The following is a 26,740-nucleotide window of genomic DNA, read 5'->3' as shown; positions in this document are numbered from 1 at the left end:
TAAATTTAAAAATATTTTGTTATCATGGCTTACTAAAATTCAAAGTCAAAAATAAATAAATAAAGTATAAGTGAATAAGTACACCTGTTACATTCTGTTACACTAACTGTTCCATGCCAAGATTAGACATAATTAAATTTTTTCAAAAACTTAATTTTACATTTAAAATAAACAGAAATACTCAAATAATTGTGTAATAAATTATAGCAAATTTAATAAAAATGACATAAAAAAGTACACTTTTGTTTACATATAGAACTAGTTTTGAGTTTGTATTCATTTAAGGTTGGTTATCATTTCTGCATGAAATTATTAAAATTTGAATGGACCAAATACAACAGTTTCTTTATAAGCTACAAAATTAAAATTCTTAGCTACTTACATTTTTTTCTATAGGTTCCTTTTCTGATTGTGTCACTCTAAGCATATTTGAAAATAAGCTGTTGTGATCAAACATCACTTGTTTATGTTTTATCATTTTTATTTTAGAAGCAGAAATTTGTTTGTGTTTTGAAATTTTTCTATGATGCGCACTTTGCCCTGTTTTTTATATTGCCATCCGCCAGTTGTCTATTGGTTGGTACAAAAAAAGCCCAAATGACCAAACACTATTGGTTTAGGGCAGTAGCCAATAGGAGCCGTCCGCCAATGACTTCATTTGATTAGGAAATGGTTGAAGTTGCATTTTCCCTTTCAAAACTAAGCCGAGACCTAATTTATGGCCAGGTTTACTATTCCTTATCCCTGGTGTACTCTGTGTGTTGAAATTTAAACAAAGATTAGGGACAATAGGTAAGTAAAGAAATAAAGGGAGTTGAAATTTTGTTAAATACAGGGTGCAGCACATAAATCGAGACAAATTCTAATTTTTAAACAAATGAACATAAAATCGTCAATTTTAAAGATTTTATTGAATTTTAAAAACTGAGAGGCAAAATAGGTATATGACTATTAGATTATTAAAAAAAATGGCTGCCAACCTCAATCACCACCTCTACCCTCCTCCTCAAATGTACCTGTCCAAGCTGGCGTAGTTCTACTTGATAGTGGCAATGAGGGAGGTCTTTGTGGTATAGGGACGTCTATTGGTGCATGCTTCAAAGTAACCACCAGGCCCAAAAGTCCATTGAATTAAGATTGGGCTGCTGGGAGGCCACATTTCCCTTGGAACGTGAGTAACGGCAGGATCCAAATTCGCCCAACTTTCAAGCTACCCTTAGACACGGAGGCTCTTGTTTGGACCACAGTTGAGCTAGAAAGAGGTTCTTTACCTTTTTAGAAATCAGATGAAGTTTCAGCGCAACCCATAGTCTAAATGAGTTTTAAAGTTCAATATGGGTCCCTGAAGTCAAGAACCGAGAAATTTTCACGAATTTTCACGATTTTTACATCTCAAAATCTGCCCCGTTTCACTTTGCTGGAGTACTATGGCCAAGCCATTTTAGATAGAGCACTCTAGTCTTTTCTAGTGTCTTACTTATGTATCTAACAGTATCCCCAGCAAGTTGCATAACTCTACCTTACCTACATACGGGCTGAGGTCAGATTTAGTGGGCCCTAGTCGAGAATCCAGATTAAACCACCGGCGCATTTGGAATCTGCCTTGTTGCACATATGCGCGGCAAGCTCGGTGTACACGTCGATCTTCGTCCAAAGATTTTTTGGGCTAAGAGGTCATTACCTAAGCTTTTTATAGTGGGGTCAAACGTCCTGATTCGTCAAGTAGTTTTGACGCTATGGCCGTTTAAACAACGTCTCGATTTATGTGCCACACCCTGTACTTTAATTTTTTATATCACTATTTTAGTTTGATAAGTAAATAGATTGTATTGAATAAACTTTTACTTAATCAAGGATGTACTCCGCTGCCAATTGTTTGTGAATTACTAGCCACAGCTCATTGTCAAATTATAAACATAGCTTCATTTATTCGACTACAAAATATCAATAATTGTTATTTTTTTATTACTCTTTTAATAATTTTATAATCTTTCAAAATTTATACTTTTAATGTATGTATATTGAATGTACATCTTGAAAATATAAATTTTATGGTCCTTATTTTTCTTATGGATAAAACATACAGTGAGTGCACTACACTATAAAATTATCTATAAATAACAATTCTACTGATATAAGATTGTATAATTAATTGTTATTTGAAACAGTTATGTTTAAAACGGTTTATATGCAAAAACTTTACTTGGTGGTTTAACTGGAACCTACCTATTTTGTACTTTACTTAGACAAATTAAATTAATAGCCTATAGAATGAATAGACAGTATCTTTACAATGAGAATCTAAATCTAAAAGAAACATTTTTAGAGTGTTTAAAACATAAATGCAGGCATAGAACTATTTAAATGGAAATGCACATTCACTGGGCTTCTTCAAAAGGAAAACATTGGCTATAACTTATTTCTCTAGCTGTTACACAAAACTGCCATATAGTACTTAAGGTTAAGATAATATTTCTAGAACAAGATAATATTGTATTTGCACAATTTAAAAACATTTAATAGTAAAGGATTTTATATTTAGAAATAAAAAAAAACATGTTAACGTATCTCTTTCTCTCTCTCACGCACACAATCACACTCACAGAGATAATCTTACTAACTTCGATCCTTTTGGACATAACCTATCTTGTTTCCATTAAAAAAATTTGCAAGAAATGTATGAACAACATTTCTACTCCCCAAATATAAATTTTACTTCATGTGTGGCAAAATACATTTGTTTCTTTTTTTACATTTTAATACAGGGTGTTTATTACCAAATTATACCAGGCTCTATTAAACTCAACATTTAACATATTATTGTTAAAACTTGTATTGTCGGATTAAGCCCCGATGGGTTAGACGACTTGAATGACCTGGAGATGCGATCCCCAATTTTCAAAATTCTTTGAACGTACGAATGAGACTCTTACAGAAATGCTTCGCATCTAATCCATCTACCTATGTTTACTATAAATTTTACACCAAATAAAAGTAGAATCTGAATATTTGATTGACGTGCCACGGCAATTATCGAGCGCAACTCAGGCACGAGATACAATTACTCTAGCTAGCCCCGAGGCACCTTTTATATGCTTTTAAGTATTTATTAGCCTATCTTTACCAATATAATACCATATATGGGTAATGCTAGCCTAATCATGATGAATTGTATGTGATTTATTATTGTTATATGTTTATTAAAACATTATTTTTATTGTTAAAGTAACCATGTAACCACTTAGTTCAAGTATGTATGCCTACAACCATAGTTTGATTTATGTCACAAGTTTAACATACAGACACTTAATTAAACAGACAAGTGCTTAGATCCTTATTAATAGTTGATGTTATAGCCTGCACTTCTTAAAATATCTCAGTTATTTATTGACTCTCTAACCATCAAGTTCTTCTGGCTTTAAAGGTAATGACTTAGTTGTTTGGCATGCATTGTAGTTTAAATTTAGGACCCTCAGTACTTAGCATGAATTGAGCTTAGGCCTTATGTTAGAACTCTAACACTTAGCACAATTCAATGCTTAGGACTTGGGGCACTTTTCTGTCCTACACTACTTATGATTATTATCACTTATCCTGTAAATATTTTCATACTTAACTTATTCACTTGTAATGTAAATACACTTTATAAAACCATCTTCCTTCTTGAGTGCTTAATATACTTATATAATACAGATCGAATACCATAACCAACCATTTATTCTTAGTTTAAAGCAATATAATACCTCGTGTGGGTCTTTGTTGAGCTACCACAGGCTCAACCAAATTCGTATTATTTTTAGTAGTACTCATAGAAGAGCGATCTCCATACCATAATATTGGACAAGCGCCCCATTCGCACTACCAGACCTAATATTATCAAAAAATAAAAAGAAAACCTGATTCTTAAGGATTACTTTATTAATCAAAAGTGTTAACCTTAAAATCGATAGGCTGAAAATAATAAACATAATTAATAAATCATCATCAAAAATATTATACATTCTAACACAAAATGTATTCAAGAAAATTGTTATGAAATTTCAACTTAGAAGGACGCTGCGCTCCTTTTGTGTATTTTAAAAAGCGCAGCATCACTACAGGCGTTTGTGTAACAACATATATAATATAATAGATTTAAATTGTCACTATAATTCAATTACTTATGACATGATTCAAATTATTAATTCAACGAATACAAAAAAAACACACGTATAACGCTATGACTTTCTGTTACTTTTTACTTTGTGGGGGGATCCTCCATTGCGAGGTAAGAAAAGGGAAGGAAACAAAACTGCACACATTTGAACTACTCATATGTGAACACCAAGCTAAGCCCGTATTGGATGAAAGATAGATTAACTTTAAACTAGATTTGCGATAATATTTATATGTTAAATACCACGAATAATTTCATAAGAGATTTAAACAAAAGACTTTTTTTTAATGCTAATACATATATATATATATATTGTGTAATTAACTATACAGGGTTTTAAATATGATTAAAAATCTTGTGTGGCTAATTATTATATTCTTTCGATTGTGCAAAATATATTTTTGAAAAAAAAATGCCTTTCTAAAATGAGGTTAGATCCGTTAGTCCTTTAGGGATGGCTAAATTAGAATTGCCTATTGATTTCAAACTTGACATGGTGATTCCTGTAACATTTAGGTACTATTTAGGAAGCGTAACATTTATTAAAGAAAACAAACTAAAACATTTTTTTATTTATTAAAATTATCCTATCTATTAACATTATAATAAACTAGCAGCCGTGCCCCAAGTATCTAGGGGCTTTGCATTCAAAAGGGTAAGAAGGGGTTAAAAAAATAGTCAAAACCAACCTAATGGTTAAAAACTGAAAATAGATTACCTATAATTATCCCGGGATTTATGGAAAGCTTCTAATAAAAAAACTCAGTAGTTATTGAAATCTTAAGCTTCAAACAAAAAACCTTACCACTTTTTTCTTACATATATTAGGATAATAACTCTTATTTGAATGATTTTATTTTTAGGTGGCCATGAGCAGTGGTTCAACCTGACAATACTGAGCCTTCAGGTATTCTTAAACCATAAAACATTAATGATCAAATAATGAAAATACTTGTCAAAAGGGCCAACAATGACTAAAACTAAGCTAACAACACATTTATTCGAAAAATAAATATTATTTTTTTGGGCAATTTTGTGAGCAAATCGCCTTTAAATGTTGAGTGATTCTAGAAAAGATATTATTAAAAATTGTTTAGGTTGAAGATGCTGATGATTACAATTGTGTTGCTGAGAATGCTGGCGGTGTCTCTGAGAAGAATGTTACCATCACCTTTGATCAACCTGTTATTCTGGGAGACAGCCAGGTCAGGACTAAGGTAGTTTTTATTAGGTTAATTCTAGGTGTAGGGTATAATCGATAGGTGAAACATTATGGTGGTAGAACAATGTAGTGACAAATAGAAAAATAAAAGAAATTCAAGTATTTTGTAAGGAAAATAACATAATCTACTCTATACATAGAAAATTATTATGATGCCATTTTTGCATTTTCAGAACCTCTTTAAAACATAGGAATTTAATCCCTTAACATCTGAATTTAATCCCTTGACCCACAAAATATTTGTCGAATTTATTCTAGTGTAGTGTAATTATGTGTATTGATTTTGAATTAATAGCGACTAAAAAGTCAATATTTACGTAATCTACTCTATTTTTCAGCTAATTGTTACTAAATAGATTTTTTGAAAACTTTAAATATACTTTTTAAATTTAGGAACCAGTTGGGCAAGCGAGCCATACAACCAACTTTCTACTGGCCGTTGCTGGAGGCTGTATTGTCACACTTGGATCTGTCAGTTTGGTATCATACCTGTGCTGTGTTAATAAAAGGAAAGCTTCGCATCCACAATCTTTCTCACAGTCATCACTTCAATCAGGTGATTACGTCTCATAAATGGTAACCCTCTTTACTGTTGTCGGGAAGTATCATGTCAGAGTGTAGACCCCACTGCGTGGTAATAATAAAAAAATAGTCTCATCTATATCAGGCACGTGCAATTATCAGTCAAGGTTGTGCAACCAAAGAATTGGTTTTCTTACGAATATTACTTAATTTACTTGTACTTTATGCCCTGGAAGCTCTGGGCACACAGAGACCCATAGTAATCTTTGTAAATTATACGTGTATAAAACCTGGAATACCTAATCTTACTAGTTTATTTTTTCGCTAGGTGGCGATGACGTCCGTTTGTTGCGGCCAACTGGAATATTGAAGCATACTGATTATTCATCTCATAAGGTAATTAAACAATTTCCCAATTTCATAACGAAATTCAGATTCTTAGTGCCATTTGTGCAATGTTTACGGTTGCATTACAAGAACCTTAGATTAATTTTATAAAGATTTGTATAAACATGTCAATAGAGTAGCTGTGCTCAGAATATTAAATAGTAATTTTCCTCTTAACCTTTATGTATCATACAAAATTATTATGAAAATATAATCTTTCGAGCAAAATGCATACAAATTTCTATATAAATACTAATCTATAATGGATAGATTAAAAGACTCATCATATTAGATCAAAACAATAGACCAATAGACTCAAAAGTCGCATGGTCGAAAAATTTTTTGGCATTCCAGTTTCCCAATAAAGATTCATACTTCAAACATGATATAAGTGATTTTTCTTTACATATAAAAGAATATTAGAATCTACGGGTTTTTTAGTAGAAGGATTTGATTATAAAATTGCAACGCTTCATGAGTAGTAAACAATTATTAAAGAAATTCTAATGCATTGTTTAAAGTCGTTAGGAGGATTCCAAAATGAAAGAATTTATTAATGAGTTGCAGAAGTACTGACACACCCTTAGTGTAAAAAACCTTCGCTCAAGAATGTAGTGTACGTACAAGAAGAAAAGGAAATAGAACTAAATAGTTTTATCTTCAGCTATTATTCTGTATTGCTTTTTAGATGGAAAAATCAAAGTTTTTTAAGCTCAAAAAGAACAAAAGTCAGTATACTTTGAATTTTATATTACTTGGCAGATATTTAAATTTTTTTATACAAGATTTTATTTACTTTAAAAGTGTTTTACAGAAAAGCTAGATTTATATACATACGTGAAACATATTTTATTGTAGTTATACGTAATTTTTTTATATCTTTCTTGAGACAAACAGCTAAAATTTCTTGCTTTTTTTTATCTGAGAGAAAATTTGTTCTTGTGTAGTCGGGAACTAGGTAGCCGACAGGATAAAAATATACCTAAACAACCTTTAAAGCAAAATTTTCTTTTCTATAACTTTTTTGGTAACATCTATTTGTATGAACTAATTTTATCCTATTCATCTGATTTTTTAAATAATGATTCCTAGGATATCAATGTACAATATTATAAGCATTGCATCTCTTTAATTAATCCTATCAAAGAAAGTATGTCCTTTTACTAAAATAATTTCTGACTCCTACAACAAATATTGTTTATTTGTCCTTAATTCTGGTTTTAGAGCTTCATTTTTTTGGATGTTTGTTACTGCTCTAGAAAATCATAAATTAAGATACTTTGAACGGATTTTAAATATCTAGAATCTAGAATAAACAGTCAGACATATATTGTATTACTTTATATTGTCTTTTTTAGATAGAAGAATCTAAGTTTCACCACAATCATCCCCCAACAAATTCTTCTTATAAGGTAGAAAACATAAATGCAATGTAAATATAAAAATCCGTAACCAAGAAATAAGAAAATAATATGTTTTATTGTACGAACTGTGATGTTACTTTATTATCGTTATAATTTATCGGATAGGAAAATTTCTTAATTTTTGGGAACATTTTACCAAGAACTTTATTAGGTTCATATTAAGTACAACATTCTAAAATCAAATAAATTAAGATAGCATTTTTAAAAAGAAATAAAAGTTAGGAACAATTTGTTTATTTCTATTTTGAACATTTATAATGAATAAAACATTAAATGTTTTATAAGTTTAAAGTATTTTAAAGAAAAAACTTAGTGGAACAAAGCAGGTGGTTCCTTTATGTCTTCTCCTATCGAAAGCTGCGGCGGAAATCCAATAAAAGTTCAATTAATTGTCAATTCAAACTAAAAAAAACAGTGACACTACATGTTTGGGAGAGAAGTTAAAAATTATATTTTTTTACATTTTTAAGTTAATACATTGTACTACTCTTTTCACTTTTAATTGAATTTGTTACGAAATGTTTAATATTTGTTGCTACTAAAAATAAAGTATAAATTAATGCATAAGAAATGTAATATTTGTTCAGTCTAAATATAAAAAGCTTTTTATTATTTTTAAAAAAATACAGGGCTTTTTACATTTTATATAAAAAGATTAAATTAATTTATATTTTTATTACATATTCCATAAAAAAATTCTTATAAATTGATCCATTAGAATATCTGGATCTTGTATAACTTTTTATCTTAGCCTATAAGAAGAGAGCGGAGGTCAGGAAAATAGCCTAAAACCATCCCATGACATGTATTTAGCTTTCTGAAAAGTACAATCAAATCGGGCCAGCATTTTCCGAGATCTTTGGCTTAATAACAAAAAATTGCCTACTTTATATCATAGGATATAATAGCCAAGATTAAATGGTACATAGGATGAATCGTCTCAATGTTTTTGGTTATTTTATTTTATTTTTTGATCTTTTTAAAGCTAATTTTATAGTGTGTAAACGTTTGCTCAGCGACACAGTGTTTAGCCGTTTGCAGTCTTTTCAGTTACAAAAATAACGCACTTTGTCTGTCTTAACAAACGTTGACAATTTTAAACAAAAATGAAATATTTGTAGGGAGGTGGATATGAGTATACAGAATTTCCCGATTTATTGACCCTACCCTCTGAGCTGGGTAGAAATGGACAGGTGGCAAGTCAATCTGATCAGGTATACATAGAGTCTAGCTGTAGAGAAGATATTCTTCAACTTTCTGAAGATTCATTGAAAAGAATAAACTTATAGAATAAACTAGAAGGAAAGATAAAGATCTGGAGACCAGCAGTCCTAATTAGGCTATGTCATTTAGAATGGTTATCATAGGTCTCAGATTGTTCTCGAGACATAAGCGTAAATGGGAAAATGCTAACTTGTTGTCGGAAAGATGTTGGGTTCAAGTGTGAACCACACTGCGTCATACTATATATAGCTGATATGTTACGGGAGTTACATCAGCTGTAAGAAAGGTTGAATTCCTTTGTAAAATACCTAAGACGCAACTCATACCATGCAAAGTTAGAAATTCAATACACAGAACTTGCAATCAAAAAATTGGTTGTCTGACGGGTGTTAATTAAATCATAAACTGCTAAAATATATTTAAGAACCTGTTGAATCTCATTTAATTGTCAGGTTCTGGACGCCACCTCCTTAGAGCCTCCGTGTACAGGTGGATGCACCATCCCCACAGCTGCTATTCTCCCTCCTCCCCCCAGTTTTCTGGCTCCATATCCTTCCCCTCCTGTACAGACAGTACCTCTCATACCAGGTACATTTATCAATAAATTTATTTATCTACCTGTCTATCTATGTAGATATCTATGTATTGTATATAGTTATCAAACCATATGTGTATCTATATATCTCTATAACTTATCCTCCTGTACTGACAGTACCTCTTATACCAGATACATTTATCTACCTGTCTCTCTATATATCTATAAACCTATGTATATATTTATCTATACATATATGTATATACTATATACATAAAAATATCTCTATACTTTGTAAGGGGACAAAGTCACTCAAAAATCAGCGATGCGACGTCATAAAAATGAGGGTTTATCCATCTCTTTTTCTTTCCCACTTCTCCTCTCATCTCCCTCATTTTTATGACGTCAATTTTTTATGACGTCAATTGCTGATTTTTTAGTGACTTTTTTCCCCGTACCTAAATCTTATCCTTCTGTACTAACAGTGCATATCAGATACATTTATCTAGCTATCTCTCTATCTATCTATAAATCTATGTATATGGTTATCTATATTTATACCCTATCCTCCTGTACTGACAGTACCTTTTATATTAGGTACCTTTAGCTATGTATTTTCCTATGTTTAACTACGGATGAAGAATTTTCAGCAATCTGTTGAATGTAACAACCTTTGTAGTTTTGATCCTAAATATGACTTGAAATTGTGACAAATCTAGATTTCATTGTTGAAATAAAATTGCTAAAATATCCTTTACATGTAATTTCATTCAAATATTTGACTAAGTGAATTTTATACACAGATAGGGAGATGTTTGTTCTACTATTTATATACTCAAGGAGCTGGATGTATTCTGGGATCTAATAAGACAATGGCCGATTAATTTATGTACATCCCCAATAATGATACATAATGTTACATATTACAATTAGTGGTTGAAATTTTTGAACACTAAACTGAGTGAACCAACTAACCAAAATTTAGTAAATGTTCCCAAGTTTGTTAAGTCAACTTAAAGGAAATATAGGACTTTGGGGACTAGTTTAATAGCCCGGGACTAGTTTAAAAGCCCAACAGCCCAATGTCCCTTTCTCCCTTGGATGTATGTTTCTAATTATGTACGTATATATGATGTCTTTCCAGTAAGTTCTTGGAAATCACTGGACTGATCAATTTACAGTTTTTAGGAAGGCTAAGTATACTCTTCGTCCTAAGTTCTTCTCATATGAGAATTATAGGCCTAAAAACATATAATTGGCTAAACTACTAAATTACCCCGAATATTTTTTTTATTTTTATTTGACTCTATAGACCTAACTCTTTATTTACCAAATTCTACGATGCAAATCAACCGAAAATTTATCCAACCCCAGCTTGAACAAAAGACTTTCACAATATTTTGATATAAAAGTTTGAAATATTTTTGCTATACATGTACACAGTACAAATAGTCAAGAATTTATCATCAAAAGATTAGTCGGATCTATTAGGAGTTTACGTTTTATCTACGCTACGTATTACACTGTTTGGAATGAAAATAAAAATTTCCATATATTTTTAATAGCTTTCTATTTCCTTAGCTATTCTATCTATCTATATTATGTATATAACTATTCTATCTGTCTATCTATCCTATTTGGATATTTGTATATCAATATGTCTAGGAAACCAGTCATCCTGTGGTTTCATAACTCTTCCCAGAAATTTTCAAAGGTAAAAAAAATTACTTATCTAATGCAGCTGCTCTATAAGGACGGTCTGTTCCTGCCAATCCGTTTTCTGTCGAACTATCCTATGCACTCTCGTGATGAGTAAGAATTATATCCATGCAGGGAAGGAACATCGTATTTGAATTTTACTGAACTAGTTCTGCGATTCGTTGCCAAACAAACATTATAGTATTTTATGGGTTGATCAAGGGATAAGACATTGGACGATAACTTAAAACACTTCACCAATTATTGTAAATTAAATAACCTCATCAGAGTGGATGAAAATTATTAGTTGAAAGGTTAATACACTTTAAGTTAGGAACCAACCAATCAAAATTTTTTAAAAGTTACCAAAGTTTTTGAGCAAACGAATAAGATAATGTGGTTATAACACGTTTAGTATGCCCTTTCCTTCTCTGCTAGCTAAATATCTTTACCTCTTCTATATATGCACCAAACCAAAGACGAAAACCTTAATAAAATCAAAAATATAAAAGAGCTATTTAGAAAAAAAAACGGAAAAGGTAAAATATATTTGATATATTTTCATCATTTCAAATTCGATATGACGTATGTCGACGAACAGACAATGATTTTTAGAAAAACATTGTTATAGTCATCTAAATATTCCTCTTTTCCCCCTCATCAAATACTAATCCCTTAAGTTAAGTAAATTTTGGCACTGTTAAAGGCAGTTCATTATTGTTCATTTCATACTGCTTTCCACACGGTTAAATAAAAAAGTATAGGTATTGAAAATATAATTTTGAAAAAATCTTTAAATCAACTTTGTATATCTAACGAAGGTAATTTATTAAATACTTTAAAAACTGCCAACTGCCTTGTGACAAGCTACAAGGCTTACGCACGAAAAGATTGTTTTTACACTAGCTGCTAGCTTCGTATGATGCCAGACCATGATCTTAGACGTTTGAACATTGCAGTCTTGCTTTATTTTGTAATTTTATTCCAATTGTATAGAAAAATATAAGAACAGTGTAAAGTTTATTAAACAAAAATATACACAATTAATCGGGAAATATTTTATTGGTTAGTTTTGAATTTTTACGAACGGTATTTATTGAAAATGATCAATACTATGAAAGCCCAAATTTGTATTTTTATTTGACCCTTGTGTAATCGTTTTAAAATTTTCCCCTGATTTTAAGTTTAGTCTGAATTTACGTTTCAGATAATTAAATAAATGTTATTCTTATTCAAATTATTAATTCATGTTAAATTTCTTTGCAATTTTAGTGTTCATTTAAATTTTAATATGTCAGTTAACCAATATCCCCGCAATAATCCTTATATAAAAGTAACAGGATGTTTGTGTATCTATCTGTAGCTTATGATCTTACTAACAGCGAGGCAAATATGGTTTCCTTTTAAAAAAAGTATATCATTGGTCCAGGGAAGGCGTATAACTGTTTTGTGTGAGGTTTTCACCAAGCTCCTAAGAGAAATCGCCCCAAAAAATAAAATACCCCTCCATTCCCTTCAAAAAAATAACTTAAAGATTTTAAAGATGGACTTCGTGGTTTATTTTGAACAACTTTACAGACATTAGAATTTATTTTCCAGAGTAGATTCAAAGCGTAGTTATCTTTTTGCGTTTTTCTTCTTCTAAAATTGCAGATAATTTGTATTTTGTGAAGAAATTACTACCAGAGATGGGTTTTTGAAAGAAGAATGCCTCGTTTTATTATGAAATTATTATGAAAATGCCTCGTAGGATTTAAACAGAGTATACAACTATTCATTTCATTATTTCGCTTTTGTTGGTACGGCTTTTATAGAAGAAAAATAAATAACCTTAAATCCATTTTTGCTGTATATTAATTAATGCATCTTTTTAGAGTTTTATTAGACATTATACAAATGGCTGAAATATTAATTTTTAAATTTTGAATTCCTAAGTTGTATACTCTGTTTAAATCCTACGAGGCATTTTCATAATAATTTCATAATAAAAGGCGGCATTCTTCTTTCAAAAACCCATCTCAGATATATGTACATTGTACACTGTACAGTGCACTTTACCTCTCATTAAAAACAGGAGTAAAGGAATAAGCCGGGAAATATATTATTATTTTCTTTACACCATTCATAGATTATTCTAAATATTTTGATAAACTAAGCATCAAACCATAATTTATATCAAAATTCTGGCATTAAACTTAAGTCATTGATTTAGATTTTTACTTTTATCTGTAAATAGAAAGATGTGAAATCATGTTGTTTGTACTCTTATTTGAACATGAAAAAATAAAGTATTATTAGAGCTATACAACACCACGGATAACCTTTTAGACAAATAGAATAGCATAAAAGTATATTAGGATATTTAAATGTTTTCACAATTTTTTATATTTTTTTTGTATATACTTTATACATGAATATTTGTGTTTAAACTCTTGAAAAGTTTACCTCTAAATCCACTAAATATAAAGTGTTAATATATCTTAACCAGAAAATTTAGGAATTAGGATTTTTATATGTGAAAAGATAAAATTTCACAACAAAAGGCTGTTAAGAATTACCACTTTTTGGTTAAATTTTTCAAGCAATCTTCAACAGTCGACCGTCAAATCATCAATGGGGGAGGTGGGGGTGGGGGGACATAACATATAATCGACAGACACAAACTAAATGTTATACAATGCAATGAGTTGCTCCGCTACTAAGCATTCACAGCCACACATTAATATGAAAACTTGGAGAAATGAGGTATGGAAAGTTTAAACTAAATACTCTCCTTTGTCTTATGTAATAGACGTACTTTATAAAGTAGTGCCTGTGAGTGAGGGATTTTTACTCATATAAACAATTGGAATTTCAAAAATTATATGATACTAATGGCTGATTTTCTAAACAGAGAGGCAATTAATTCAATTTACGAGTTTTCGCTGAAATGCCATGAAATCCAGATTTATCCAGAAAATTTGTAGAAAATTATATAAGGTATGTTAATCAAATCTAGAAAAACTAAGAAATAAGAAAAAAGTTCTAAGAACAAAGCATTCGTTTGAAAATTATATTACAAGTACATCAGACTGGCATAACCATTTTGTAATTAATTACTAGAAAAATCTTTCTGGAACTCCTGGGCAATTATTTCAATTTATGCGTTTTCGCTAAAAAGCCATGAAATCCAGATTTATCCAGAAAATTTGTAACAAATTATAAAGGGTATGTTAATCAAATCTAGAAAAACTAAGAAATAAAAAAAAAAGTTCTAAGAACAAAGCATTCGTTTGAAAATTATATTACAAGTACATCAGACTGGCATAACCATTTTGTAATTAATTACTAGAAAAATCTCCCTGGAACTCGTTTACCCTATATTTCTAAATTTTAAATTATACAAGAATTGAATTTGAGTGTCTTAGATTGTTTATTACACAAATATCACAATAAAGTTTTTATCTATGAAATGATATTTTTTTGAGAAAAAAATTTGTTAAAACCCGCTGTCTGCTAGAAATTAAGTTTATTGATACTTGTCTGTTAAATTCAAAACTAACTCAGTGAGTTAGCGGCAATGATGCGCTAGTACCCAAAGTCAGTCAGAACCTGCTACATTCTTGCACATTCCCTTTAAGCCAGTACCCAAAGTCTGGGACTCCTAAAAATTTCCTAAAAAATTAATATTCGATCCATTGTCCCCTCCATTACTCCCTGGATTTTTTAGCATCTAGAGGTATTGTAAGGGATAAGGAAGGACAAAAAATAGTCTATAATGCTGTGGAGATCAACCAAATGAATATTTTTTTTCATTCATTATATGTAAAAACCGCAGGATTAACCAATCCAAAGAAGATCTTTGCTATAAATGTGACTTGGTAATGAAAAGCTATGGTAATAAATCATAATAAAAAATATCAAACTATAAATAATGAGATTAAATCTTGAAAACGTAGCACCCTTACAATAATTTTAAAAATATTAGTTCATTAGCTATTTGGACACCAATTTTTGAATTGTTAAAATTTTCCTATTATTTTTATTTTTATTGAAATGATGTACCTATCCCAAGCAGTACTTAGACAGTACATAATTCAAAAGTTTTGCTTAAGTAAGACTTTTTTATGTACTTACAGTTATCTAACTGTCTGCATTATAGACTTACATGAATTATTTTTTAACAAATATGTTTTACTATGCTTAACTTTCCTCACTCACATATATGAGACCTCTAACTATATATTCCTTAAATAAATGATAACCATTGTTCATCAAACTGAGAAAAGGTTTAAAAATTAAAGAATTGATTGCAAAACAATAAGGGTCGGTAGCTGCTTGACTTACCCTGCAGTTGATTGTAACTAACGTTGGAAATGGCTTATGCTTTATTGAAATGTGTAGTCTGCAACAGCTCGGGGAAGGGCTTATTGAAAATGCCGCGTGTCTGACAGTTATTGATATTTGATAGCTGCACGGCTGATACGAGGCTTTTATAGTCCTCGCGGAGGATGTTTGTTGTGTCTGCGGCTGAAATTGCTGAGCCACTATAAATATCCTTCTAGGATCTACTGCAGTTCATGGTAAAATATTGCTGGTAACGAATATTGCCAAAAATTTATGAATTTTAAAGGCTGCTAGCTGCCAAACGGCTGAACGTACAGATCATACCCGCACACTATTTTAAGCGGTATAAGAAGACCTACAAATAATCTGGAATAGCCAAGATCCAATAATGCACAGGGAAAGCTTCACTGAAAAAAAACGCGTAAAATAGGTCTTTTTCGCGTATTTCTCTTTAATGCTAGATAATTATGCATTATTGATTTATGGCTATTCCAGATTATTTGTAGGCTTTCTTATGCCGCTTAAAACAGTGTGCGTGCTTGATATGTACGTTCAGCCGTTTGGAAGCTAGCAGCCTTTAAAATTCATAAATTTTAGGCAATATTCGTTACCAGCAATATTTTACCGTGAACTGCAGTAGATCCTCCTTCTCTATTCCCTTTGCTAAGGTATATTAATAACATAAAAGTGGCAAAGTGGAAGTAATGTTTGTCATAAAATATCGAAATTTATTCGTTATATACCATTTTGTATCTTAATTTCTAAATAACATAATTGTCTATTTATGAAAACTAATCTTTGATAAAGTGTGATGATGGTTTCATACTAAAAGCTGATGCTCCACTTAGCAGACAAAACTTTTATCAAAAATATAAGAAATAGGTCTACAACAAATAGCATAGATGTAGGCTTGGGTAATTTGGCTAATTAGCTATGGCTCCAAGTTTGGAACTTCTATAGAAAATATAGTCATTTTGTCATTACATAGATGAAACATAAAGTTGGTTTAAATTATTATGAGAAGATACCCTGTAAAGATGATATCAGTCCAGCGGTTTGCGAGATCCTTCGGTACGACAGACAGATATACAGACAAAGATCCTGTTAGTTTCTTATAAGGATACGTACACAGAGATTTTTAAGGAAGCTGGGAACACAACTCATGAAATTAATTTTCACTTCTAAAAAAAGAAAACAAAATTCTAAAACTTCATGGAATTTACTTTTCTTCTTTGCCATGAGGAATAAATATTGCAAAAGTTTTCTTCTAAATTTTCTGCAAATTTTTACCAAGTTAAAAACCAAAAAGAATTTTGTGTAAAATTTGGGTTTTTATTTGCACAACAATTTTTAGATAGAAACTTAAACTTTTTTAGAAACGCAGCTACTTGTGCATGTAGTACGTTCGTCCGTTTATTTACTTTAGTATTAGTAGAATTGGACTCTACATAGTGAAGTACAGTGAACAACATTTGAAACACATTTATATAGCGTCGAGGCTATTGGACCCAATTGTTCTTGTAATTATCCCCCTTACTCACAAATGTAAATTTAAAACCCCCATCCAAAATTTGATACTTAAGTAGTTTAGATCGGTTATAAATCAAAATCGAAACCACTAGAAGTTATATGATCAAATCAAATAAAATATATTAAGAGAAGCGAAGACTTGTAGACCATATTGTTTGTGAAAAGGATTAAATTATGTATAAACTACACAGAGGACAAGGGCGTCTAAGCTTTTTCATTCAGGGGGGGGGGGGGAATTTTTTTTTTTTTGGGGGGGGGAATATAGAATCCAAAATTTTGAGGGTGCCTACCTAATCTCCCCTCCACCCTACCCCCCTTGGACGTCCCTGACAGAGGACAAGTAGATTTTCCAGAACAACTATCTCAAAATGATTGAATGAGTTAGAAATGAAATAAATTTTAGAAAATATACAGTTCAGATAATTTATACTTCTTATTTTCATTTAATCTTTTGTTTTAAATTTTACATTATTATACTTTTTATGTGTGATTATGAAAAAAGCCTTCCTATCTGAATAGTGGTTGAAAAAATCATATTTTAATGAAAATAAATCCTTAATATAGACTCACGAACGTATAAAAATTAAATAGAGCATGGGCTCATTGGGAATCTTCATTTCAGAATTATATCTCCTTTAAAACTGTACAAGACATACATACGAAATAATCAAGTATTGCTTAAATAAGTTGGAAATATAGAGAAGGTGTGGGGGAGGGGGGGTTCTTCATGCCAGAACCTCGTAGAGCCTATACCTGCGGTGCTTAATCTTATCAAAAGTTAAACTCACGAAACACCACACAGCATCCTTTATTTTCAATGATTTCAAAAAAATAATAGGAGAGTTTCTGTGCTCGACTAAGCACTTTGAGGTAAACAGCCGGTTGAGTTACTACAACTAAAAACAGAAGTTTCTCTATTTGAACTGTATGATCTATGTTTGCCTGGCAATTACTGGGTCAAGTCATTTGAATGCAAATATTTTGGCACATGCTCTACATAATTCAGAGACACTAAATTATATTCCAATAATTGTACAATATTCAGATCACTTCTTACCAATATTACATTTTACCTAGGGTGAGGGGGGGGGGGGGGGTGTAAAGGTGATGAAAGCCCTCTTCGACTTTAAGATTATGTACATAAAACATGAGACATTGTCCAAATTATATGTAATTTGATGCTCTGTTTCTTAGGGGTATTGAGTTGAATAATATTGCACAGTACATAAATACAATTATTGGATTTGAATCATTGCAATCCATTTTACAATATTATTGAACTGAACAAACAGTATGAGTTTCAAATCTCATTGTCCCCAGTTATACAAGTTCTTTGTCCTAGTTTTTTAAGCGCAACTACTTTATGTTGTCTATTAAATTCAAAGCATTCATATAATTAGGGTCTGTCCGTCCATAACAGTTAGCTCTTTTAGTTACCGTAGACATTAAGTTCTAACATTCTATAATGATTGTTGTTCTCTCCTTGCCTTTGTTTTAGAGCTTTGCTGGATGTTTTCATCATTGTTTTTTTTTTATTTTGTCTGTAGGTTTTTTGATTCACTTGTGCGTATAAAATGAAATTGATTGACAGCTTTAATTTTTAAAAAATGAAATATAATTTTAAGATTTTATGGGATAATTAAAAACTTTTTTGTTACCTTCCTTATTATTTGACCTACTTTTAATACCTCTTATTTACTCATTTCTACCCGAGAGAAAAAATTAGGAAATGGAGATTAACAGACAAAAAGCTTTCTTTTGAGAGGAATTAGCGAAAAAGTTTGGTAAAGAAATGTTGAATACAAACAAGGATAGAGTCCATACTAACTTCTAACCATTTAGATGACTTGAAATTTATACTTCTAAAATTTTACATGATATGAAATTGCTACGTATTAATCATATTTGACATTATTTACTTTGTGTAACTATAAACCTAATTCAGTTTGAAGATTAAGATTAATTTATTTTGTAAACAGTTGCTATTTATATTCAAATTAAAAATGAATAAAGAAAAATATTTTTTACTGTATTCTAATATTTTTAAGCTTTATGATACTGAAAAATTAGAAAAAGTGTTACATATTGTTTTCATAATATTAAACAGTAGTGTTAGAGTTATTGAGCACAAGTTAAATAGAATTTGGCTTTAAAAAATAAGAATCAATGGATGCAATTATTAACATTTTACCATTAAATTAAGTTTTTAAAATCGATTCACCTTTATTTTGACGATGCCTTTTAACTTCTGTTTCAAGGAAGCTATGTCAGATTTCAGCCTTTTATTTAGATGCTTTTATTTTAAATCTGGTTAAGAGATTTTTATAATAGTCATACTTTCAAATAAAAAAATCAATTCTAACTTTTTCCAATGACGTTCTATCACTAGAAAAACTGAGCCCGGGTTTTTGCAAATGAAAAAAATACTTTGTGACAGTTTTGCCAAAAAATAAGAGGTTTTTGTTTTGTTAGCTTTAGTTAGGTTTATACATTACAACAAGAAATATTATAACAATAATGACAACATACATAAAAATGAACTTCAATATATATTGTGGCTGCAATATTAATAACTGTTTCAGAAATTATTATACAAAATTTAAAACCGATAGTGCAACTCTAACATGCCTTAAAAAGGTAAGACATAGGTTGTCAGAAAAATACAATTTTAACTTTACAGGGCTGTACATAATACACATATAACACCAACAACAACATATATTTGCTTCATAGAAATAAATTTCATCCTTGTTGTATGAGCACTAGCTTAGCTCAGCTAGCAAAAGCATAATGGATTAATTAAGTATCATGGGCTTTTATCACGAATAAGGGATAAGCAGTTTATTTTTTTTGAGGATTTTTTATTGTAACTTACATTATAGCATAGAATAAAAAAAGCTTAAAATTAGCAAACCTAGTGTCCAAAATTAATGATTAAGTCAGAGAAAAAAATAATAAAGGTATATACAACCTTTTCTTTACCCCCACTTATTTAAATTTATTTCAGGCCCCCAGTGTCAGAAGAACAGAAATCTGAGTGTATATCCAGGCACAATTCCATCAATTCTATCCCAGGTAAATATTTTTCTTCATTAGGACAAGTTACTCTACAATTTTAAATCATCTAGCTGTATTTGTGAAGGATTTATGATATATAGCCTAAGAATTAAATTCAGAGTCAAATCATGAAAAGGATATCAATGATAAAGAGTAACAGACAAATCATTTAGGTGAAGGGGATGTTTTTCGCCTGTTCGCAATACACTTGCGCTCCTTGGATATTGGCTATTTCAGTTATTTATTATCTCAGCATAGGTTCCGTTACGTTTCTGCCGTCAGCTTGGCAGTTTAAAACTTTTACAAGATATTTTTAAAAGAATGTCTTATACTGTACTTTCATTTTTTATCAGAAAGCTTTGCTATCAATGAACACATTCGTTTTTGCTGCTTTTCAACTTTTTGATATTTCATTTAGAATTTGTAAATAACAGGTTCATTTTTTAAAATTAAAGATATAATATCTGTATGTGCAATAACTTGCGCTAGAAGAAAAAGTATTACTTATTTCTAGGAGCTGAACACGATTTTTCATCCTTCATCAAAAAAGTAAAAAGTTAGTGGTTTATTTTTCAATTTTAATATTGTCCGTCCTTTCTATAATCTATATTTTTGAATTAGGAATCTAAATTTGATATTAGGGAAGGTTAGAATTATTTTAAAGTATACTTTTAGGCAAAATTTTAATTAAAATAATCATATTTTTGAATAAATTTTACCTCTGTTACTTGATTAAATCTAATATTTATTCTTTTAAATAGACCTAATTATTGGCGTCGCTAAAATGACCAACATAACTAAAATAAGCATATTTTAAACGTAAACTCTTGGCTAAAACGGCAGAGCCCATTAGTTTAATCCTTTTCACTATTTTTTTCCACTATAAATTACTTATCTTTTACTGGCTTTTTTCTTCCAAAAGTTATTTTTTTGGCCTTACAAACATAGAATAGATTGTAAACAAAATAATCGCCTAAATAATTGTACAGCATGCTTTGTGTACAATTTATTATATTTTTTATATTTTGATGTGTAAAGATTGACAAGTTTATATTAATAGTACTAGATTGATTAACTGAATTGTGTATTACATTTTTTATATAATACTTTCTGTTGAGTTTTGTAATAGTTATTTCTCGCATCGTATTATAAACAGCTTTCCGCGGATATAGAATGAAGGCACGAACTAAAATAACTGGTTTTAATCTTATAATTGTACATTTTTATATTCGTGGAAAACTGGATATTATACGATGCTAGACATAGTTTTTTCGTATGGATGAGAACCGGTTCCAATCCACCGGATTCGAATGAATACGAGAAAAAATATTACAATTAATAGCTTATTTTTTCAAATGCGTTTATTTTTTATTTATAATGCGGAATTTAAAAATTGTTTTCATGGATTGAGGGGAGAGTTAAATTGATATACATCCATTGTCAACTCCCTGAGCTGTATTGTTTAATTTTTCAGAATGTACAGGTAGTCCAGCTGTAGTTCCACCACCCGTACAGTTCACTGGGGCTACAACCTGTTGTACAGCTGAAAATTGTACTCTACCAAATCGTACAGGCATGGCTACTTAGATATTTAGTTTATTCTGTATTTCGTTTAAAATACCTACCCTTTTCTATATTAAATTACTTTTATGTAAAGCATTTAATTTTTATCTTATCTGGGAAAGTTTGTATTTACTCAGAGAAAAGGAAAAAAGGCTTCATTAGACGTGATACTCAAAATACACTTTTTCGAATTTAATTGTTCTGCTGACCTATAAAGTTACTTTAGGGGCCTAAAAATACATGTACAAAATTATATTGCTCTATCTCTACTGGCTAACTAGCGCCAGGCCTCTAAAAAAACAGACAACGGTATCAAGGAAGTCCAAGGGGGGGGGGGTACAGTGTGGATTACACCCCCAAGCAAATTTTACCCCCGGGTAAAAGTTTTTGGAGGGGTAAAAAAATTGCGCCATTATACCCCCCCCCCCCCTTAAAAAAATGTTACCCCCCCCCCCCTAAATAAAAAAGCTTGGACGCCCCTGAACGGTAGCACGGCGGTTTTAACAATTTCTCAGCAATGTGCAGGTTTTTAGCTCTTCTGTATATTTTAACTCAAACATATAAGACCAAAGATATGTTATCCAAAAAATCTACCCTGCAACTAGCGCCAGTCGGTTTTCTAAAAAGATCGCTTAAATTTGTGAAAAAAAGACATAAACAGTGCTAGTCTCGGTTTAAAGATACCACAGCATACTTTTGGCACGACCACCTTGATGGCATTTTTTTTAAATAGCAGTTTTCAAATGCATAGGAGAATAGATTGGAGATGAATTTAGTTTTTCTGCATATTTTTTAATTAGAAAATGCTATTAAGATTATTGTGTCAAAAGTATGCTGTGCTATTTTTAACCGAGACTAGCGCTATCAATGTCTTCTTTTCCACAATTTTCAGCGATTTTTTTAGAAAACCGCCTGGCGCTAGTTGTAGAGCAGATTTTGACAAAAAAAAAATTGGATATCATATCTTTGGGTTTATGTGTTACAAAATACACGGAAGAAATATTTAACATTTAATTATTTTCTATTTAGATGTATGGGTAAAATCTTGTCAAACCTTGCCACATAAGAAAAGTTCACATCTTTACAGAAACAATTTCTAAACACATTGGATAAATATAATGAGAAAATTATATAATTTCTAGTGCAGAAGCATATAATTACCTGTTCTTTATTTTCAATATGTATTTTATATTTTTACTAAGGCCTTTGAATTCCAAAAATAGTATTGAACATAAAGAACTTTTAAAAGTTTTATATCATCAAAGAAATTTGCTTAAGTCGGAAATACGAAGAAAGTTCTTACTTATGTTGCTGAAGTCTGCAACCGATGAAACGGACAGCCATTAAATATATCTATGTTTATATTAAATATTGTTTTCACCTTTGTTAAAATTAAAAAAATATAGTCTAAAACTAATAATTCACAGAACGCTGCATGAAACTAGCGGCTAGAAATAAAATCAATTTTATCTGCGTTCGTTATAGTCTCAGACTATCCGCTTTTAATCAGCTGTAACAAAACGGCTGTCCGTTTTCGACAACAGTTTTACAGTTTAAAAGATAAAACATTCTTCCGTATTTCTAACTTTACTTTTTAAAATGTAATATATTTTATTCTATTATGATGCCCCTTCAATAGATAACTACAAAATACAAATCAATAAAAAAACGCTTCCTATTATCAAATATTTTTAATAAATGTAAGGCATATTTTTATTGTATAAAGTAAATTAGTTTTGTGTTTTATCATTTACTCTTAGTTTGGAAGTTATTAAACAAGTTTTCTACAAATTTTATATTTATGTTTATTTAAAGAAATTATGTAAAAATTACGTAATATTTGTTAAAGTTTTCATATATGTAATTATAGGACAAATAATCTCGGAAAAATTATCAAAATAATTTAAGAAAAATTTTTCTTTTAAGAAACAAAATAAGTTACTTTTAGCTTGATCCTAATCGGTTCTAAAATGTATATAAAAAATATATCTAGTAAGGATTTACAGTTTTTCTGTACGGAAACGTAAATATTGTCATAGCCTCTATATTATAGATTATTTTAACTTCTGTAAACTTCAACTTAAACCCATACAAGAAATCTAAATTAAATGTTAATTAGATAAGATGATTACCAAATGCAAAAATGTGTTTTAAAAGATTTAAAAACGTGTAAGTTTTTGTATAATTATCGGCTTTAATTAGTTTTAACTTAAATTCAAAGTTTCATCATAAGTAAATCTTATATATTATAATATCAATATTGTTTTTCATAATATTTTTCCTTTCGTTATTCTTAAAAAGACATACATATTATATGTAGAACTAAATTTTGGAAAACTTTTAATTTGACTGTATATATATTTTTGCTCGACTAGAAGTAAATACATACAAATATTTCACAATAAAACAATTTCAAGATGAAACAGCTTAACATGTATTCAAGGATATGTGAATATGAAAGTAATACCTGCAATCCTTGTAACTCAATTTCTATCTAGAAAACTAGCTTTGTTTCTACTCTAATAAAAATTTGTTGGAAAACAGCAATATTTTGACTTTTTTGTGTGTCAACTCAGAGTCAAAATTAGTTTACCTTGATTTTATTCTTATAAAAATGCCACCTTTAAAAAACTGTTTGTTGAAGCTCTCTATAGTGCATTCAAAATGACTACATTCTGGTCAATTAAAATGTATACTGGACTGCCATTTTTAATCTAGTCTTTGTATCGTTGGTCATTGTATTGTAAGACATCATTTTTTTCAGGCACTATGAAGAGCTTTCTGTTTGTTTTACCTATATGGTAAAGTAACAAAACCTGAAATATTCCACAGTTTTTAAATATGGATTTCACTCAGGAATGTTTACATGGTATTATTTGCATATCCTAATATTCCTGGCAACAAATACATAAGCTTGCAAATATTAATAATCAAATTGTTACAAAATGAGAAATAGTTATTTAATAAAAGACTAAAAAGAAAAAGAAATTTGTAAAAATGAAATAGATGATGATTTTTATAAATTACAAATCTATACTTTCTGATAAAATTAAAACTATATTAAAAACCTGTTGTGTCAGAAAATTAATTTTTAATAAAGATATTACATCATTAAAAATTAATTAAGATAATTAGGGGATTGTGAAGCATATTGTTTGATAATTCCAGTAATTATATTTTAAGCAGCACAACTGCTTAATAATTATGGTATGTCTCTAATAGTATTTTACAAAATCACCCATCGAATGAATTCCATCAAACACACACAAATACATACATAAACTTTATTTCAACAGCCAATTTTTACTCTTTTAAGACATAGTCAAACACTCACTTACTGTTTAACAATTTATTGTTCTTTTATCATCTAAATATTATATTGTATGCTTAGGTTGCTACGCTTTTTATGATTATAGTTCATTTTTAATAAAAAATCCAATTAAATGGTCTATGAAACAGAAAAGGATAACTAAAAGTAGAAATAAATCAAAATGTATTTCTTTAATGGTTTTTAAATAAAATAAAAATATCTTGATAGTCTGTTACATAATACATTTGATTAGAATTATTATATTTAGTTAACTCCAATTAGCTCCTTAGTTAAATTTGTAACTATCTTTTGTGAGTGAAACTATTGTTAAAATATGATTATTTTAGTTTAATTACTTATAGCATACTAATGTTGAAATATGTATAAAATTAATCAAATTGAAAAATATAGTTTTCTGTTGTATAATTGTGTTTATTGAATGTGTTGCTAAAGTCAAACTGCTCCTAATTAGAGAGTAAAATTATACGTAAAAAGCCGAAACTATTCTATTTAGGGTAAATATCCCCCAGAATAAATAATCCTTTAAAAATATGTCGGCGTGCTTCGCGCTTTTTTTTACTTCCAACCCAAAAATTGAAAAGGCTGGGATGTTCTTGATCAAATGCTATATAGTTCCACCGGGTATAGTCCCGTTCGTGGCAACGCTCCTTAAGGGGCGATTCTTCGTTTTTTTCACAGTAGCTTTTCTCCTATTTCTAGCCCCTGCGGGGGGCTCTACTTTGTGGGGCTAATTGCCTAACCCTGTTGGGCAATCACCTAACCTAAAATAACCTATGAAAAGCCATTTGAAAAATACGACTAATCGCCCCTTATGGGGCATTGCCACGAAAGGGACAATTCTCTTTCCACCAGATTAAAAAAGTTCTGAACTATGATAAAAAATACATTTCATTGTACGTTTTTACCTTTAAAGTAAACAATGCACTGGGTTTGTCTAAACAATGCTATCAAAAGAAGCAAAATTTTACCAATTATTAAGAAAAAATTCTTAAATCAAAATTAATTGTTTAATATGTGAAGCTTTCATAAAATAAATGGTGGGCATAAAAATGCATACCTATTTAAAATTCAAATTGCGCGGCATGTGTTAATAGTAGAAAAATGTATGCGTACCGTTAGAACAGCTATGGACTCTAGTTTTTGGAAATATAAAAACGATTTCTGTGCTACTCATAGTTTAGGAGCTACGTGTTAAAATGTCCCAACTGACCGTTGGAATTGCTATAAGCTCAAGTATTTTGAAATATATGAATTATTCCTGAGCTATGTACATTTTATGAGCTACGTGAATATCCCAACTGACTTAAAATGCAACAGTTTTATTTTTAAACTTTTCTCACATTTTTTTTCAATGTAGCTTCAATGGGACAAAAAATGGTACTTATATTTTCAAAAACTAGAGCTTATGACGATTTTAACAATATACATATACTTTTTTTTATACTATTAACACAAGCTGCGCAGTTTTAATTTAAAAATGTACGCGTTTTTGCACACCCTTTACTTTAATCTTTAAGTCAAGTTTTAAGTCAGTATGAACATTTTACCACGTAGCTCCTAAACTATGCGTATCACAGAAATCTTTTTATATTTCCTAAAACTAAAGTCCATAGCGGTTCTAAAGGTATGCATACCTTTTTTCTACCATTAACACAAGCCGCGCAATTTAAATTTTAAAAAGGTATGCATTTTTAATAAATATTTTAATCTAATGATTTACTCGCACGTCAAGGTTTAAGTCAGTTGGGACATTTTAACACATAGC

The 26,740-nt window shown here is 30.1% G+C and overlaps 1 protein-coding gene across 4 annotated transcripts in view; it reads left to right on the top strand.

Moving 5' to 3' along the window:
• LOC145319171 (uncharacterized) overlaps positions 1-25,377 on the top strand; it is a 101,264-nt gene extending 75,887 nt beyond the window's left edge. Inside the window, exons 18-29 of one of the 4 annotated variants that reach the window (XM_080161081.1) lie at positions 5,020-5,063; positions 5,254-5,361; positions 5,772-5,934; positions 6,229-6,296; positions 7,646-7,699; positions 8,833-8,925; positions 9,388-9,523; positions 11,136-11,184; positions 20,032-20,099; positions 20,596-20,637; positions 21,556-21,654; positions 22,674-25,377. In XM_080161081.1, the coding sequence (XP_080017207.1) occupies positions 5,020-5,063; positions 5,254-5,361; positions 5,772-5,934; positions 6,229-6,296; positions 7,646-7,699; positions 8,833-8,925; positions 9,388-9,523; positions 11,136-11,184; positions 20,032-20,099; positions 20,596-20,637; positions 21,556-21,654; positions 22,674-22,744 (995 nt within the window). In that variant the 3' untranslated portion in view covers positions 22,745-25,377. Of the gene's footprint in view, positions 1-5,019; positions 5,064-5,253; positions 5,374-5,771; positions 5,935-6,228; positions 6,297-7,645; positions 7,700-8,832; positions 8,926-9,387; positions 9,524-11,135; positions 11,185-20,031; positions 20,100-20,595; positions 20,638-21,555; positions 21,655-22,673 lie in introns of all 4 variants that reach the window. The other 3 variants (XM_080161079.1, XM_080161083.1, XM_080161082.1) reach the window with 3 other exon arrangements.
• Positions 25,378-26,740: the final 1,363 nt, after the last annotated feature.

This window comes from Acartia tonsa, chromosome 5, assembly GCF_053477335.1.
Source record: "Acartia tonsa isolate MP-2025a chromosome 5, ASM5347733v1, whole genome shotgun sequence".
Taxonomy (NCBI): Eukaryota; Metazoa; Arthropoda; class Copepoda; order Calanoida; family Acartiidae; genus Acartia; species Acartia tonsa.
This window is presented reverse-complemented; position numbering and strand designations above follow the sequence as displayed.